Below are 19293 nucleotides of genomic sequence, written 5' to 3' on the forward strand. Positions count from 1 at the left end.
TGCAGCAAGATGAAACCGCCAACACCCTTCTTTTGCCTCATTTACCATATCCCCTGTAATGGCTCGCTAATTCTTCGCATTACAGATCCCTGGCACCCCAGATGGGTAGCCGGAGTCCAAGGAGTACTCTACCAACGGCCTTCGAGCAGATACCCCGCTAGCACCCTCAACATATACAGAGAATACTCCCTATATAACGTCTCTCGCAGTCTCCCAAGCGTTAATCAAGAAATTCTAAACGCAGAAAAATCTCTAAGCGAAGCCCTTAATCACAATCCCCTCCAAATTGTTCTCCCCTCCTGGATTCAACTCCTTGAGTCTACTCTCTCTTTCCTTAATCAATCCAACATTGTGTCCAACCCCTCTCACTGCTTCCTCTGCGCAGCTCTTAGTCACCCATTGCTTGCTGCTACACCCATACTTGTCAGCAACTCACATCTCTCAAACCATAATAGTTTTCACTGTAAAAATCCTATACCTAATATCCCTCTAGCAAACATCAACTTTGTCAATTTCACTTGCATTTTTACCAACAATTCTCTCTCATTCATCAACCAGTCATTTCCCTGCACCTACAACGTGTCAGTTTCTTCTACATTTTCTGTACCTACCAGCCTCCACCTATGGTGTAATCGCACCCTACTCACCTGCCTCAATAGCAGTTATCTGCAGCCTTGTCTACTAGTAGCCCTAACCCCTCAACTCACACTATATAGTGAAGGTGAAATAAAAACACTGTTCGCACCAATACAAAAGAGAGCCGCCTTCCTCCCTATATTAGTAGGAATTAGCCTTGCAGCTTCAGTTGCTGCAGCCGCCACAGCAGGTGGCGTTCTCGGTCATGGTCTCATCAGTTCACAATACTTTGAACAACAACAACAAATCAGTTTAGAATCGACTGCACAGTCCCTCGACTCTCTGCAGCGGCAACTAACCTCCCTCGCCCAAGTAGCCTTACAAAACCGCAGAGCCTTAGATTTACTCACAGCTGAAAAAGGAGGCACATGTCTATTCCTCCAAGAAGAATGCTGTTACTATATTAATGAATCTGGAGTTGTAGAACAAATTGTAAAAAAAACTTAATGATCTACGTAAAACACTTATATACCAATCAGAACAGTGCCAACTCTTTCCTCGGTTGGTTTTCCTCTCCCATCACAGCGTGGCTTGCCCCTCTACTTAGTCCTCTTACACTAATCATTATTTTCTTCACCATAGCACCGTGTCTCTTAAAGTGGCTGCAGAAGCGTATAGAAAACATCTCTGCCTTTACTGTTTATTCACTTCAGCTTCGTCAGTACCAACCGCTCGCGCAAGAAGAAACCAAAGCCACCACTGCTGTGTAGCCGTGTAGCTAGCACACAGTCACCTTCCCTCCGGCCACAAAGCTCAGTTGGCAGCCAAAGATGGGTAAGACCTCCAGAGGGAGGCAACTTAAGACAGGCGCAACTGGGTGGCATAAATGACTCGTAACTGGTAGCCAATGACGGGTAAGATTCTCAAGGGAGAACAACCTAAGACAGGCACAGTTATTGCAGTCTTAAAATAAAACAAAACCGGAGGTACTGTTGGTGAGTTTGCTGGCAAATAACATGTAGCCAAAATGGCCACTAAGCATACATAATGGCTATCACAAAAGGCACCGCCCTTCTTCCTAGCCAGTTTCCCGCCAGAAAAGCCCTCGCGCCGACTTCAAACCTGCCTCACCCAATCCGCAACCGCCCCAAAATCACCAAAGCCTCTCCAGCCAATCGCTAAATGCCATGCCACCCCTAACCCCTAGCCCTGCCTATTTAAGCTGTACCACTTCCCCAATAAACTAGACCTGCACCAGGAGCCTGCGTCTCCGGAGTGGTTACTGTGTGTTTAACCCGGCTGTGTGATACCGGGGCTCCGTCGCCACTCACAACCCGAACGAGAAGTTCACCTCACTGAGGCGAAAGCCATCTAGCTAACGGCCAGAACAGCAACATGGTACCTTTGTTATAAATGATGAAAGAATATTAAAATAATACTATTAAGTCCATAGTTTACATTAGGGTTATTTTTCCTATATATCACCCTTTTATTAAGCCTTATCTTAGTGTCCTATATTTGTTACAGTTCATGAAAGAACATTCTTATACTTGTACTATTATTCCCAATCCATTGTCCACAACAGGGTTCACTGTGTTATACAGGCCCATGTTTTTATCTTCTTTCATTCTAGTAACAAACATGACCCAAAACTTCCCCTTTCAACCACATTCACATACCACAATTCAACATTGCTAATTATACTCATAATAAGGTGATACCGTCATCACCATCCATTCTCAAACCTTTACAATGAACCTAAATAGAAGTTCTATACAAATCAAGCATCAGCTTCCCATTCTCTAACCCCAATCTATGCCCTGGTAACCTATATTCTAGATTCTAACTATATGTGTTTGCTTAATATAATTAGTTCATATCTGTGAGATCATAAAATATTTGCCCTTTTGTGTCTGGCTTATTTCACTCAGCATGTCTTCAAGGTTCATCAAGGTTGTCACATGCCTCAGGACTTCATTCCTTTTTACAGCTGAATAATGTTCCATCTCCTGTATATACCACATTTGTTTATCCATTCATCCACTGACGGGCACTTTTGTTACATCCTTCTTTTGGCAACTGTGAATGCTGCTGCTCTGAACATTGCTGTGTTAGTCTGCCAAACGGGTGCAAATGCAAAGTACCAGAAATCGGTTGACCTTTATAAAGGGTATTTAAGGTAAAAGCTTACAGTCTCAATGCCATGGTAAGTTCAATTCAAGGCATCATAAGAGGTGCTTTCTCACCAAAGTCATCTGCCACAGTGTTGAAGCAAATGGCAGGTGGTCTCTGCCTGGTCTTTTCTGTTCTTCCGGGCTTCCTCTTGCGCTCCATGGGCCAGTTTCTTGAGGCTTCATGCTTAAGTGATCCTATTTTTTTTTTCTTTCCGGGCAGAGGGCTTGTTTTTTCCTGGGCCTTCTACACAGGCTTGACTGGTCTGCTCTCTTCCCAATTTCAGCTGTAAGTTATCAAAGAAAATGGCTATCTCTCCTTGGGGCTTCAGCTATTTGAGTCTTCTCCTTAATGCCACATGGCAGGATTAAAAATGACTGAGCTCTCTCTTCCTGTGTGTCTATCTGTCTGTGTGAATCCATTTATATCAGATTCAGCAAGGGGACAGGGACTCAACCTGAGTCAGACCTTACTGATGAAGTCAAATAGAAGGGCCCTAAAAGCAATCTTAACAGGTAATCTAATCAAAGACCCTTAACTTAGTTTAATACAATGAAAGGGCATCATACCCAGAAGAACAGATTAATTTGCAAACATAATCTCTCTTTGGGATTTATAAAATAATCACCAACTGCTACATTCCACCCTGTGAATCTCAAAAAGACATTACAATATTCCAAAAAATCTCAAATCATTTCAGTAGCAGTGCTAAGTACAAAATCACATCAAAATCATTAATAGGAATAGTTTGTCTTGGGCCAAAATTACTTTGTGGCTGTAGACCTGTGAAACTTACAAAAGAAGTTACCTGCTTCCAACATTCAAATGAGGCACAGACATAGGATAAAGTTTACATTACTGGCCGTGGACTTGGCCAGTGATTAGGGCATCCGTCTACCACATGGGAGGTCTGTGGTTCAAACCCCGGGCGTCCTTGACCCGAGTGGAGCTGGCCCATGTGTAGTGCTGATGCACGCAAGGAGTGCTGTGCCACGCTGGGGTATCCCCCCTGTAGGGGAGCCCTGCACGCAAGGAGCACGCCCTGTAAGGAGAGCAGCCCAGCATGAAAGAAAGTGCAGCCTGCCCAGGAATGGTGCTGCACACACGGAGAGCTGACATCACAAGATGACGCAACAAAAAGAAACACAGATTCCTGTGCTGCTAACAACAACAGAGGCGGACAAAGAAGATGCAGCAAAGAGAAATAGACACAGAGAACAGACAACTGGGGGTGGGGGGGGAGAGAAATTTAAAATAATAATAAATCTTTTAAAAAAAAGGTTACATTACCATAAGGAGAATTTAGGAGGGAAATGTGCTTCACGGGCCCACCTGCACGGGATATTCCATTAGATTTTAAAGCCTGAGAGTCATCCTTAAAACAATGGTTTCCTCTTCTCCTCAAGGCCTCAGGGGTACCCACCCTTTCCACAGGCTTGCCCAATGGCCATTTTCTTGGTTCCATCCTCATCAAGCATCTGGTGGCACCTGAGCTCTAGATCTCACCCTCCAAGCACATTACGGTAATGGCCACACTTTCCTCAGTCTCTGGCACACAATCTCAATGCCCTTGATATAGAGAGGTGGCAGCAACATTCTCCCTAATCTCTGGCTTACAGGCAGTGGGGAGGCAACCTAACTCTCTCCAGCCATGGGGGAGTGCACTCCAACCTCTCTGTAGTTGGGGTGGTGAAACTCTCCCTGAACAATGGGTTGGAACATCCACCCTCTTCAAATGCCAGGGCAAACTTATCCTCTCCATATACATGAGTGGGGTCCCTCTCCTCGCCTGAGGAGATGTCTTAATTCCAGACCTCCAGCCTCTATGATTTTCCTCTTAACGCCATTTTCCCTTCAATTTCTCCCCTCCCTGTTCCTTTTAGTAAATGCTGACAGTGGTTTCATTCATACATATCTTGCAAAAAGCTTGTTGGTTTAGCATGAAGGAAACAGGGGTCCAAGCCAGATAGTAAGACTTTCCACATGTCCTTCCTGGATAACTGAATTTTCAATCCTGACTTATAAGTTCCAAATTTAGTTAATTCTTCAAATGGGCCATTATTTTCTGGGGAATTGTCTCCTGGAAGCCAGGAATTTCTGAAATCAGTGCTGATTTCTTTATGCCCAACAATTCAGTTCTCAGCTTCTCTCTTTGCTCTCACTTTTTTATATAACCTGCAAGGAGAAGCCAGGACACATTTTCCACATTTACTTTGGTAATCTCCTCAGATAAATGTTCAAACTTGTCATTTTAAAATTCTGCCTTCCATCTAACATCAGGAATAAATCTTGATAAGTTCTCTGCCACTTTAAAGAAAGGATTACTTTCTTTTCAGCCATCATTTTTGTCTAAGGCTTCATCAGAAGTAACTGTAGGATTCTTATTCCTACCAATAATCCCTTTAAAGCAATCTAGGCATTTTCTATCAAGCAACTCACAATTGTCCAAAAAAAAAAAAAAAAAAAAAAAATACTCCTTACCCATTTATAAAACCATTCCAGCATTTGGTAATTGCAAGCAGCACAACACTCTCCTGGTACCAATTTCTATATTAGTCTCCCAAAGGGGTGCCGATGCAAAGTACCAGAAATCTGTTGGCTTTTATAAAGGGTATTTATTTGGGGTAAAAGCGTACAGTACTGTGGAAAGTCCAACTTAAAGTCCAACTGTAAGAGGTGCTTTCTCAGCAAAGTTAGCTGCTACATGTTGAAGGTGCCTCTCCTTCCCTCCTGGGAGTCCTCTTCCTCTTGAGCTCTGTGGGCCCAGAGTCTTGAGACTTCATGTTTAAGTGACCCTTGTAGTCTCCGTCCTGGCATAAGACTTGTTACTTTCTGTATCAGTCTCCAGTGTTCTGCTCTCTTTCCAATTTCAGCTGTAAGCTATCACACAGATAAAAAATGACAAGAGCTCTCTCTTCCTGTATGTGTGCCTACCTGTCCGTGTGAGTCCATTTATAGCAGACCCAACAAGGGGACAGGGACACAGACTGAGTCACACCTTATAGACATAGTTGACTCAAAAGCGCTATTTTATTCCATAAAATAATCTCTAACTGCCAGACTTGGTGTGCAAATATCTGAGGCCAAGCTTTCAGTTCTTTTGGGTATATACCTAGTAGCAGGATTGCTGGGTCATATGGTAATTCAATATTTAGCTTCCCCAGGACCTGCCAAACTGTCTTCACAGTGGCTGTACCATTTTATACTCCTACCAGCAATGGAAGAGTGTTCCTATTTCTCCACCTCCTCTCCAACTTTTGCAACTTTGTTTTTTGATTCTTTCTTTTTTTTTAATAATAGTCCTACTAGTGGGTGTAAAATGATATCTCATTGTGTTTGGATTTGCATTCCCTAAGAGCAAGCGCTGCTAAGCATCTTTTCAGGTACTTTTTAGCCATTTGTATTTCTTCTTTGGAAAAGTGTCTATTCAAGTCTTTTGTCCATCTTTTAATAAGGTTGCCTTTTCATTGGTGGGTTGCAGGACGTCTGGGTGATAGATGAATCAGGGTCATTAGGTGAAAACCATGAGTTTCCTGAAAGATGCATCCTGAGTAAGTGTTAGAAAGGACTTCTACTTACTCACAAGAGCCATGACCCGCCTTGCCTGAGGTTACAGCTTGAAGGAGACCCACTCTCCTGGTCTGTTTACTGCTCTCATGTATCAATAATTTCAGGGCCCTTTATTCTCCATATTTGCTTCAAGTCTTTTCTTTTTTGAATGAGACAGAATTAAGAAAACAGTCTTACTGAATAAAACATAACTTCTTTGGTTTATAGAGCATTTATTAAGAATTAGTTAAAAGATGAATATAATCATAGGAGAGAAAAAATAAATCAAGTATTATTTAAGATCTATGAATTCAAAATATTAAAAAAAAGCTAATTGCCAACGAGTGAATATATGATGAAACTGATATGACCACTTATTTACTGCCATTGGCACTGCAAATTCCCCTGATGTCAGGAATTGTAAAAAAGTTGGTCTTCTTACTAGGTAACGTGTGACTTCTGAAGATGCATCCTAAATAATTAATCCGAAAGCTATATGTACAAATATGTTTACTACAGGTTTTTTTGTTTTGTTTTGTTCTGTTTGTTTCTGAGGTACTGGGATTGCAGATTGAAGCCCAGACTTTGTATGTAGGCAGCCAGTGCTCAACCACTGAGCTACACCAGCTCCCCTGAGTTGGGTTTTTCCGTTTGTTTTACTTGTTTTGTTTTTGTTTCTAGGAGGTACTGGGGATCGAACCCAGGAACTCATTTGGGAAGTAGGCACTCAACCACTTGATCTATATCCACTCCTTACAGTTTTTAATAATGAAAATGTATTTTATATTGACAGAAATATATATTTTGTATTAAAAATTTATAAATCTTTATGAACTCTTTAGAAACAATAACACAGTTAAAATATTCTATTAGTAGGAGGATTAATTTTTTTAACCAAACCAATTTTATTGCTACATATAATAAAGCATAAATCTATCCAACTACAATTAATGATATTTGGTATAATCACACAGTTAGGCATTCACACTTTAATCATTACTATAGCATTTTCATTATTTCAATAATAATAAAAAACAAAAAACAAAAATTCATAAATTTTTATTCCATATTATATCAGAAAAATAAAATGGCACCCTAACTGAAAATCAGATGTTTAATATCTCTGAAATTATTTATCTATCCTTTTAAATTGACATAGATATTTTTATATAGTTGCAATTCAAACAAACATATATAACATCTCACCCTACCATCAATAATTTGCTCTGTTTTTAAACTTTTTAAACTAATGATTAAAGAGCATTGTCAAAATATTACTACTAAACAAAGTAGTTTTCCCCTAACCAATCCGATTATTATCTTTATATCATTTATATATGATCAAAAATAAACAATTAAGTGTATAGTAAAAGTTGTGAAATTATAAAGCAAACATGGATAACATCATACAGGGGTCCCACACATCAACCCCCCACCAACACCTTGCATTGTCATGAGATGTTTATTACAAACTATGAAAGAACACTGTCAAAATCTTACTACTAATTATAGTCCTTATCTTACATTTGGTGTGTTTTCCCCCCAACCTATCCTATTATTATTTTTTAAATATATTTTTTATGACAGAGGTTGTAAACTTATAAAACAATCATTCTTGCATAGGTTTTAACAAATGTTTTACAACAATGCAGAGTTGGTGGAGGGGTGATATAGGAGACCCCTGTGTGATGTTATGTATGTTTATTTTGTAAGTTCACAATCTTTACTATACACTTATTGTTTATGTGTGTTCATGTATGAATGATATACTTCAATAAAAAATAAAAAATAAAAAAAATGATAATTCAAACTGATAATAGCGGATGTGGCTCAACAGAGCGTCTACCTACAATATGGGAGGTCCAAAGGTTTGAAACCCAGGGTCTCCTGGTTCATGTGGTGAGCTGGCCCACACACAGTGCTGCTGCGCGCAAAGAGTGCCAGCCCTCGCAGGGATGCCCCTGGGTAAGGGTGTCCCCCACACAAGGAGTGGCCCCTGAGCAAGGAGAGCTGCCCTGCGCAAAACCATAGCCTGCCCAGGAGTGGTGCCACACACACGGAGTGCTGAAGCAACAAAAAGAGACAGATCCCTAGTGCCATCTGATGAGAATACAAGCAGACACAGAAGAACACGCAGTGTATGGACACAGAGAGCAGACAATGGGGGGTGGGGAGGGAGAGAAAAAAATAAATCTTAAAAAACAAACAAACAAGAAAAACTGACAATAATGTTATCAACAGCATTGAAAGTACAATAAAAAGTTAAGGAAGGAAAGCATTATAGCATATATCCATGCTAGAATTGCAACTATATAAAAATATCTATGTCAATTTAAAAGGATAGATAAATAATTTCAGAGATATTAAACATCTGATTTTCAGTTAGGGTGCCATTTTATTTTTCTGATATAATATAATATGGAATAAAAATTTATGAATGATAAGTTCATTGACTTATATTTAACACTACCTTAAATACTTAATGAAATATAAATATTCACCACATAAATTAAATTAAGGAGCAGGTAACAATGGCATATGCAATGCTTTTCCATTTTTATAAAATGTAAATATACTTTTTTGATATTATGAAAGTACATTTTAACTGTAGTTATCTCCCAGTGATGAAGTTATAAGCATATTCTCCATTCGAAAATTTCTAGCCCTTTAAAAACTTTTTACATGTATATATGTAAAATTTTAAATTAGGGCGGCAGACTTGGCCCAGTGGTTAGGGCGACCGTCTACCACATGGGAGGTCCACAGTTCAAACCCCGGGCCTCCTTGACCCGTGTGGAACTGGCCCATGCGCACAAGAAGTGCCGTGCCACGCAGGGGTGTCCCCCTCATAGGGGAGCCCCACACGCAAGGAGTGCGCCCTGTAAGGAGAGCCTCCCAGCGCGAAAGAAAGTGTAGCCTGCCTAAGAATGGCGCCGCCCACACAGAGGGCTGACAACAAGATGACACAACAACAAAAGTGGACAAGGAAGAAAGACACAGCAAATAGACACAGAGAACAGACAACCGGGGTTGGGTGGGGGGGGTGGGAAGGGGAGAGAAATAAATAAATTTTAAAAATAAAAAAAAAATTAAAACATTTGGTAAAATGCTTTCGTGGCAAGGGTGAAAATACATAAGAACTCTTACTGTACTGGAGGGATGTAAACTGATGTAATCACTATGGAAATTAGATTGGGAAACATTTTCAAAATTGCAAATACATATATTTAACAAAATAACTCTTGTTAAGGTTATTCATTGCAGCTCTGCTGTGTGAGTAAAAGACTGGAACCAACTAAAGGTCCATTAATAGGCACAACGGGATGGAATGGAATGATTCATTAAGATATATTAGGTGGAAAAAGTAAGGTAAAGTCTATTATATGCTGTCATTCATATTTTTAAGTGTAGGGGAAATAAATATTTAAGTAGTGCTTTTGCTAGCAGAAAGAGCTGCTGGAAGAGTATCAAGAACCTGAGTATTGGGAAGCGGTTGTGACTCAACTGACAGAGCGCCCACCTACCATACGGAGGGTCCACGGTATGATACCCAGGGTCTCCGGACCTGTGTGGTGAGCTGACCCACATGCAGTGCTGCCACACTCAAGGAGTGCCATGCCATGCAGGGGGTGTCCCCCGCATAGGGATGCCCTATGCGCAAGGAGTACACCCCACAAGGAGAGCCGCCCAGCACAAAAAAAGCGCAGCCCGCCCAGGGGTGGAGCTATACACACAGAGAGCTGACACAGCAAGATGATGCAACAACAACAAAAAAGCAACAGTTTCCTGGTGTCGCATGACAAGAATGCAAACGGACACAGAACACACAGTGAATGGACAGAGAGAGCAGACAAGGGGGAAGGGGAGAGAAATAAATAAAATAAATCTTAACAACAAAAAAAAATACATTAGCTGCCTCCCAGGAGTGGGACTTGTGGATGGGATCAGCAAATAAACAGAGATTTTTCGTGATATACCCTTTTGTACCTCTGTAATTTTGCATCATGTGGATGTATTACCTAGTCATAAAATAAATTAATATTAAAAATTATTTTAAAAATTTGAAAGGATGAAAAAATTAGACAATGACTACAAGCTAACATTAAAAAAAAAAACAGTTTTTTTAATAGGGTGGTAGGATTATTGGTAGTTTCCTTTCTTTCACCATTTTTAGGAACTGTTGTTCTTCATTATGTAAATACCAATATTCCTCATGAGGAAGACCAGAATGACCCAAAGGCAATTAACCCATGTACTATGAATTATTTTTTTCATGGGATGATATGTTGACATTGACCACTTTGGTGACCAAGAGCAAACATTAATAAGGTGCTACCTCACCCCTCCAAGCAAATAAATATCAAACCCTTACCCATCAGATCCTGGTCTGGATGAAGCATTATCAGATGAATTGGAAGAGGTGGAAACCACAGAGGATGTCACTGAGGTGATGGACAATCTCCGCAGGGTGGATGACATGATGTAGGGCAGCACAATAGACCCTGTGCGGCTTTGCTTCTTGTCAGTCAAGTTGGGGGGCTGAGGAACACATGACCACTTGTGGTTAGCAGGCTGGAATTCAGCCAACACAAGGGGACACAGCCGAGATGTTTGTTAATGGGTAGGGCCCACTTGGTTTGGCTGGTACCCCATCCTGACTGGTTAATGCCTATGCTGTATCAGCTGCTAAATATTTCCCCTCTTTGTTTTAGACAGAACTTAGGTTAAACCTATCCTGTTTCTAAGAATAGAGCAAAATTCATCCTAATTTTCTGCCTGATCCATGAGGGAGAAAAAACTAAGACGTGCATTAACTGCCAATAAAACAGCAATACCTTCTATCAGCTTCTCCAGCTTGGATTTTCTCAACCTTTTAAAAATGGAATAATGGCATAAGAGAAGAAATTCAGATTCAAACTGTAGACCTGAAGATTAATGAGGAATAGACCCAAAGCTTCATCTGGTGAAACCCCTTAAGAAATGGAAGACATAGGCACACTTTCACAAGAAGTCACCAGTAGAATTATCCCCACATTTTGCACATGAAATTCACTTGCTATTACTGGGTTAGTTATAATAATGGCATCCATTAGGTAAAAAGCACACTCTTTCCCATCTAGGAACTTATGTGCAGCAAATCTGGAGGCAAATTATTAGAAAGGCATAACTAAACAACATGTTTGAAAGAGATGGTCAAAAAGATATTCTGGACAAAACTATAGTGGAGATGGATGTATGAGAAGGAGAGAAGGATATGAAGAAAAATTCAGAATCTTGATTTGAGGGAAGAGAATCAAAATCAGGGCTTCAAGAATAAAACAGAGCGGAGTGAACTCAAGGGAAAAAGAGCAGATCACTAAAGTTGGAACCAATAACATCATCAACTGTTGGAGAGAAAACTTTAGCACAGGTATCCCTCTACCCAACTTCTCAGCAAGAAAAAAAGAAAACTATAACTGTTATAAATATGTTAAAATTGTCAAAACATCAAGAAATCACCTACAAAGACTGTAAAATACAGTTCACAATTCATTCTGTGCTTCAAAGATGTGAAGACCATAAACTTTTCATCAAAATAGAAAACAAAGATTGGGAAAAGCTATTAGAATTGAGCTAAGGAGGACAGGAATAACCAACGTCTGGGATTAGGAAAACCTCAGCTTTTAGTACAGTGGTTCTCAGAGTGTGGTCCCCAGCCTTGCAGTTTCAGTTATCACCTGAGAAGTTGTTAGAAACATAAAATACTTGGGCCCTACCCAATTCCTACTAAATCAAAAGCTCTGGAATATGGCCCAGCAACTGTGTTTTCACAAGTCCTCCAGGTAATTTTGATGCTCTGTCATTTGAAAACCTCTATCAAGTACACTGATGGTTCAAGATCATCAACAGCAGAGCATGCCCTCTTCCACTGTCCCAAATATGTTCATGCCTTACCTAAGCTATTATGACTCACTGGGCATCTGAAAAACTGATCAATGTCATCACAGGTAAAACAAACTAGAAAAAGCTTTCAGGCTATTTAGACAAAGCCTACCAGTGTTATAACGCCATAGAGTTTTTCTACTTTGTCCTTGAGTTCCCGGAAGCAAGAAGACAGCCGATCATGCAATGGCTTCAGCTGCTCCGTTAGCTTCTCCCCGTGGATACGGATCCCTTCTGTCAGCAGAGGCATCTGGAAAGAAGGACATAAAAGGAATGAAATACGTTTAGGAAGATGGATAGTACAGATTTGTGGGCTGTTGAAAAATAGGAGGAGGGAGGGGCAGGTAACCTGCTGTAGCCAGCATTATCAAACAATAATTATGAATTGAACTCACTTGGGTCAATGATCCAGAGAAATATGCATACCAAGGGAACAAGTAAGTGCTAAACAGGGAGAGGGCTGACAGATAAGGCAAATCCAACCAAGGGGGCATTTTGGTGGATGAGAAACTGATAGGCTTAATTAAGCCTTTGACTGAAATCAATGGCTGCAGTTTTACCACAAATCACTGAGCAGTTAGTGATTAAACAATGAGGCCAGCATCTCTCAGCTGGGAACACAGGCCAGGACTCGGACTATAAACACTGGGCTCTAAGAAGGCCCCTCTCAACAGCGTTCAGTTTAATCGAATGCTTTTACTAGGTCTTGGTTGTTTTTTTAAAATAAATAAATAAAAGGTTGTGGTTTCATAAAATATTAAGAAAATAAATTTTAAAAAAAGTAGCCCTGAAATTGGGCTTGTAGATTTCAGCCCTAGAAAATCTGGCAGTCATGCACTGCGGCCACTGCTGGAGTGCAGGAGAAGGCTATCCATACATCTCCCTGGGGACATACCTGTAATGCTATTAGTTGCTTTAGCAACTCAACCTTCTCCTGGTCTTCAGGATGTGCCTCCAAGTACTTTTCAGTAAAAAAAGCCTAAAAGAGAGTATATGCAAGTATTAATTAGAACACATTCCTATCTGCATATTTGACCTTAAAAAAGAGGAGGGAAGCCTGAAAGGGTAACAGACGTTTTCTGTTCTTCTTGATACACTAGAGACATCTAACTAAAAAGTCATTCCTTTCCTGGAATAGCCCTTATTCTTCAGTGGACAATTGGAAAATTAGTATTATTCTGAAGTCTTTATGGAATCATGCAATTTCTAGAAAGAATACATTCTCAACAACCACCATCTCATCCCCTACACACTAATTAACAAACGTCATCATCAAAACAGAATGTCATTTATTTTTTTTTTATTTTTTATTTTTAAAGATTTATTTTTTATTTATTTAATTCCCCTCCCCTCCCCCGGTTGTCTGTTTTCTGTGTCTTTTTGCTGCGTCTTGTTTCTTTGTCCGCTTCTGTTGTCATCAGCGGCACGGGAAGTGTGGGCGGCGCCATTCCTCAACAGGCTGCTCCCTCCTTCGCGCTGGGCGGCTCTCCTTATGGGTGCACTCCTTGCGCGTGGGGCTCCCCTACGCGGGGGACACCCCTGTGTGGCACTGCACTCCTTGCGCGCATCAGCACTGTGCATGGGCCAGCTCCACACGGGTCAAGGAGGCCCGGGGCTTGAACCGCGGACCTCCCATGTGGTAGACAGATGCCCTAACCACTGGGCCAAAGTCCGTTTCCCCAGAATGTCATTTATTAATAATAAATTTCCCAAACACTAAGAACTGAAGATAATAGCTAAAGGTTATTCATTAGACTAATTGAATAAATATGTTAAAGGAAAAAGTGAAAAAGTACCAAATTAATAAGCAGGAGATATTAATTTTTTCCTTCTACTAGTGATATAGGCTATACCAAATTTTTACCCTAGATACAGTGAGTTAATATCTGCACTTTCTTACTAATCCCCTATCCCCAAGGCTCTTTGGGGGACAAAATGAGACAGAGATATGGAAATGTTTTGAGAAATGTTAAATGCAAGTCACCCATAACATCATCAGTTCATGTTCCTCACAGCTGTAATAGGTCTAGGAAACTGCCTAAAACACAAAGTCAGATCTCCAACAAAGGCCTCACACTGATCATTTTAAAGACAGAAGTCATTAGGAAAGAAAAACGGAAGTCTACAACGAACATTTCCAACAGAGTCCAAAACAGAAGATATATTTTATTTCTCTACCTTAACCTTCATTTCTGAAAGTGCTTCAAAGACAAACCTTCAAAGTACCCCTTCATTCTTTTGCTCCAAAGCTGTGCAAGTCAAAGCACCCCATTACATAAAACCCAAGAATTTCTGAAAGCACAGGATACAGCTATAAAAGTATTTGACCCATTTTGTCTAAAAAACTGATTATGTGCAAAACCATTCCCTCATTCGTCAGAGAATATAAATATGTGCAGCCAAGTATCATGAAAAGGAAGCATGGCAGTATATTTGCAAAAGAACTTACTCTAGCCAGTTTCATATTTAGAGGGACTAGCTGTATAAATAAAAAAGTAGTATTTGCTTAAATCTTCATCAGCCTTTACCTTTCAAATACACGTGATTTAAGTTTTTGGAAGTTTAAAATAAAATAAAAAACAATTTTGATATATGATAAAATGCACAGAAGTTTCTAAGCCATCGGTTGGGTCAGGGGACATCTGACCACTGTGCCATGCAATTCATTTTCCTAGCAGTTTCCTGCCCCAAAACAGAAAGGGTGAATGAATTATGGCGAACTGCTCCTGTGTTCTCATCACTTAGGCAATGAGTAAAGGGCTGGGGTAAAACGGGTTATATATGTCAACCAGTTAAGTATCTTACCCAAGAGCACAGAGTGGCAGACACAAAGTCAGAAATGGAACACAGATGGACTACAGTTAATAGTACAAATATTCTTTCATGAATTGTAACAAATGTACTACACTAACGCATGTTGTTAATAATAAGGTGGTATATGGGAACTCTGTATTTTATGCATGATTTTCCTGAGGCCTACAAAATTCTCTAACTGAAAAAAAAAAAAAAAAGTCCCTATTAGGAATTCCCTGACCATTTTGTAAAGATCCACACCAAGTCTGTGTGCATCAATATATTGGGTTTTTATACAAGATAAATAAAGTAGATTATTTAAGCTTGCAAAAAAAAAATTTTTGTCACAGGAATAACAGATTCCAAAGACCATGCTCTGGGAAGCGGATTTGGCTCAATGGATGGAGCATCTGCTTACCACATGGGAGGTCTGGCCGCTTACCACACGGGAGTCCAGGATTCAAACCCAGGGCCTCCTGACCCATGTGATGAGCTGGCCCCTGTGCAGCGCTGATGGGTACAAGGAGTGCCCTGCCACGCAGGGGTGTCCCCCGCATAGGGGAGCCCCACGTGCAAGGAGTGCACCCCGTAAGGAGAGCCACCCAGTGCGAAAAAAGTGCAGCCTGCCCAGGAGTAGCACCACACACACGGGGAGCTGATGTAGCAAGATGACTCAACAAAAAGAGGCACAGATTCCTGGAGCTACTGACAAGAATATAAGCGGACACAGAAGAACACACAGTGAATAGACACAGAGAGCAGACAACTGGGGGTGGGAGGACAGGGGAGAGAAATAAATAAAAAATAAATCTTAAAAAAAAAAAACACCAAAGACCATGCTCTTCTAAGACATCATATGCAAGTGGAAATAACAGTATCAGCCCACCTGAGTGCCCTCTCAACCTTCCCACCCAATTCCTTGTATTTCTATCCATTTCAGGATACACTACAGGGGCTTACTTGTGAAATATTCATTTTATATTCAAAAAGATTACTCCAGAATTATTGAGCCACTGAAAACTTACGGTAACAATTCAAAATCCTGCCTCTATTAATTTTACTTATCATATACTGAATGTATTATATTCGTTTTAAAATGTGCTATATCTAAACCCAATGCAATGAATTACTAAAAAGTGAATACTCCTTTCTGTTTTTTTTTTTGTTGTTTGTCCACCCACCCTGCCCCCCATAAAAGATATGACACTTAGTTGAACTAATTAATTTTAAGAGTTAGGGCCATCACTTGTTCATACAATCTATACAGCACACAGAGTCTAGGGGTGGGGCAGGAGGTAGTGAAATTCCTAGAAAATAATTCTAAATAGAATTATTAGAAAATAATTCTAAATAGAGAATGGCTCAGGGTTCCCCACACATGCTGCTTTACTTCTAGGGCATCCTGAGTGCTGGGGTCCACCCGCAGCGCTCTTCCTTCCAGGGGGAGAGGGAGTGGGAGACAGAATGTCAGGTCAATCAAGTGGAAGTATACTGGACTGATCTTTCAGTGATTCTTTACAAGGTGGTTGCCTAACCCTGGCTGGGTTGCTGGTCTTCTCTAAGACAATCTTGTCATTAATTTGGCTTGCCCATTCATAAAAAAGAGAGAGTTAAGATCTCTTAGAGAAGGTGCAAGAAATAAATTCACTAACTGCGCAATGCCACAGAGGAGCCATGGGCACACTGGGCATGTGAATCCTGTGGGGCTCTGGGGACCCAGCCCACCTTTTCATAGTTGGAGTATCCCCCCATGACAGCTGGGTCCACGATGCCACTGAGCAGCATGGAGAGTGGATGCAGAGAGAGGGACCGGTCCCAGGCATGCTGCTGGACACAGTTGCTGATCTTCTCATTGGTGAGTTCCATGGTTTCTATGGCATTCTCCAAAGGGCTGATTTCTTCCTGGGTGACAGAAAGCATGGGAGAAAAGGGATACTTTGGGAGCTCCACAGCAAAACTGAAAAAAACTAAAGTAAATTCTTGAAAAGGCACAAAACATCTACCAAGCTATAGAAGACTTAAGTTTTACTTGTCAGATTTATGTGTATTAGGACACCATACATATTTGAAATAGGGTTGGTAAGTTGCAATCTTAGAAAATACAATAATGGCTTAAAAATTGAACTCAAGTAATGATTATTCCTTGGGCAAAGCTTCTATAGAAAATTTTGAGAAGATCAATGACAATAAAATAGCAGGATATCTGACCCAAGACACGTCTGTACCACCAAAAATGTCCACTGGGAAAAGGCTTAATACTTATTCCATGAGAAAAGATAAGTGATCTTGGAAGCCATATATTCTGGCCTTTTAAAGTCACCTTCTTAGTGTGCATTCTATGGTTAACAGAAGTCAGAAAAAATAGGATCTGCCAGAATATTTGGGCTGAAAGTGGAATATGATGCAACACAGATTAGGGAGAGCATCTCCTAAAAAGGTGTCTTCAAAACCAGTACTTAAGAAAAATCATCTCCTTTTATAGTCCTACTTCTTCATCTTACCTGTTATCAGCCAGCATGACCTTATACACCAGACTTGATTCCAAAAGTTGCTGTATAAAAACTCAGATCCATACTTAAATGAAAATGATCCATCACTACTGATATGGAACCCATCAAATTTCAGATCAGATTTGCTCAAGAAACATTTCTTGAACAATTATTTCATGCCAAGTACTGTGTTAAACACCATCAATACAGAAATGATTAAGATCTCATTCACGGCTGCAAGGAGCTTATGGTTTCAGTGGGGACTCAAGTCATGTGAACAATATAACGTGGTAGGTAATTCATAAGAAAAATGCCTGGATTGCTATGGGAGAAAGGGCATCTAGCACGGCTTAGGTATTCCTGAGGTGACTTCCTAGAGAAGCTGGTGGAACTGAATCTTGACAGAAGCTAACAGGTTTAGAAGTGGGGCAAGTTCATTTCAGGCAGAGGAAATGGTCCAGGGTCATGGGGCATTGAAACAGCAGGGAATGAGTGAGCAGTTTAGTTCTAATAGAGTCCATAGTACAAGGAGCGAGTGGGAGGAGGTAAGGCTGAGTCACAAAGGTCTGTGAGCATGTGCTAAGGAGCGTGGGCTTTATACTCAAGACAACACTGGGGAGCCAAGGCAGTGGTAGGAGAATGATATGGTCACGTTTATTATGCTGTAGACGCTAAAGCAGGGAGGAAAGGGGGTTTGAGAGGTCCAAGACAGGTAGGCCAATTAGGAGGCCCTTTCAATGGCACCAACCAGAGATGAATGAAGGACTCAAAAGAGGGGAGGAGGACTGGAAACAAAGAAAAGAGAGTCAAATGTTAAGGAGGTAAAGCAGGCAGCTGTTGGGAGGAGCCTAGGGGGACTGGTGACATAATTACTGAGAATAAAAGCAGAGGAAAGGTACTGGGAGAGAAGGAGGTGATTGACAGGAACTCCAAAAACGTATTTTGAGCACTGGCAAGATGAGACCACACTCATTCGGTCATAAAATGAGTCGTTCACTGTGAGTAACCTTAGGGTTGGTAACGTCGTAACATCAGTTTTAAAAAGGAGTTCTATTATATAAGCAAGTCTTTTATTTCCCTTTTGAAAACAAAGCTGGCCAGAGGAGGCTGGCAAAGCTAGCGAGAACTGGAGGGGGAATTTGACCAAGACTGTTATTATTTTTGGAGACAGATTTTTCTGAGTTCCCATTCCAAATGACTCACTGTTGAAATATGTTTAACTTCAAACCACTTGAGAATCCCAGGAAAGGTGTACGCAGTTGTAAACGTGGTCCTTTCAATCCACATGGTCTGGTGTAAGGAAGGAAATAGGAAATGTTGGTCAATTCCCAGGTAAACAGCAAAACTCCCTGGTTTAATTAAATGAGATTCCTTTCCCAAATGCCTCCTCAGTGAATGGGTTGAATTTTCTCATAAAATTTCAGGACATTGTTTAAAGCTGAAAGGGAACATCTGCTTGGATGAGAAACTTGAGGTCTAGAGAGATGTGACAAGGTCACATTAGCAGTAGGCTCGGAGTCAGTGTCTAGAATTCCAGCCCAGAGTTTTCCACTAAGACAACCGACTGCTGTCTAGGAAATAAGCACCAGAACCTCTGTCCCCAGAGCCTTCCTTTTCAGCTGTATATGCTGAAGTGTCAGGCCTTCATTTTGGCTGTCAATTTTACATGATCTTAAAGGGTAAAAGGGTGCACTCACAGCAAATTCATTGTCCGGATCCTTTTCTCCTTTCCGGAACGGCCGGGAATATCTGAATTGCTGCACTTCATTGGCTCTGTAGTAGCTGGGGAAGA

The 19293-nt window shown here is 40.8% G+C and overlaps 1 protein-coding gene across 2 annotated transcripts in view; it reads right to left on the bottom strand.

Annotated features, from left to right (window-relative positions):
- Positions 1-19293, bottom strand: part of DOCK5 (dedicator of cytokinesis 5) — a 235675-nt gene that overhangs the window by 11599 nt on the left and 204783 nt on the right. For both annotated transcript variants that reach the window (XM_004454243.4, XM_071211938.1), the window contains 6 exons: positions 19199-19283; positions 18705-18791; positions 16738-16914; positions 13115-13198; positions 12332-12469; positions 10670-10836 (listed from right to left, as the gene is read on the bottom strand). In XM_004454243.4, coding sequence (XP_004454300.2) covers positions 10670-10836; positions 12332-12469; positions 13115-13198; positions 16738-16914; positions 18705-18791; positions 19199-19283 — 738 coding nt within the window. The remainder of the gene's footprint in view (positions 1-10669; positions 10837-12331; positions 12470-13114; positions 13199-16737; positions 16915-18704; positions 18792-19198; positions 19284-19293) is intronic.

This window comes from Dasypus novemcinctus, chromosome 25 (assembly GCF_030445035.2).
Source record: "Dasypus novemcinctus isolate mDasNov1 chromosome 25, mDasNov1.1.hap2, whole genome shotgun sequence".
Lineage (NCBI taxonomy): Eukaryota > Metazoa > Chordata > Mammalia > Cingulata > Dasypodidae > Dasypus > Dasypus novemcinctus.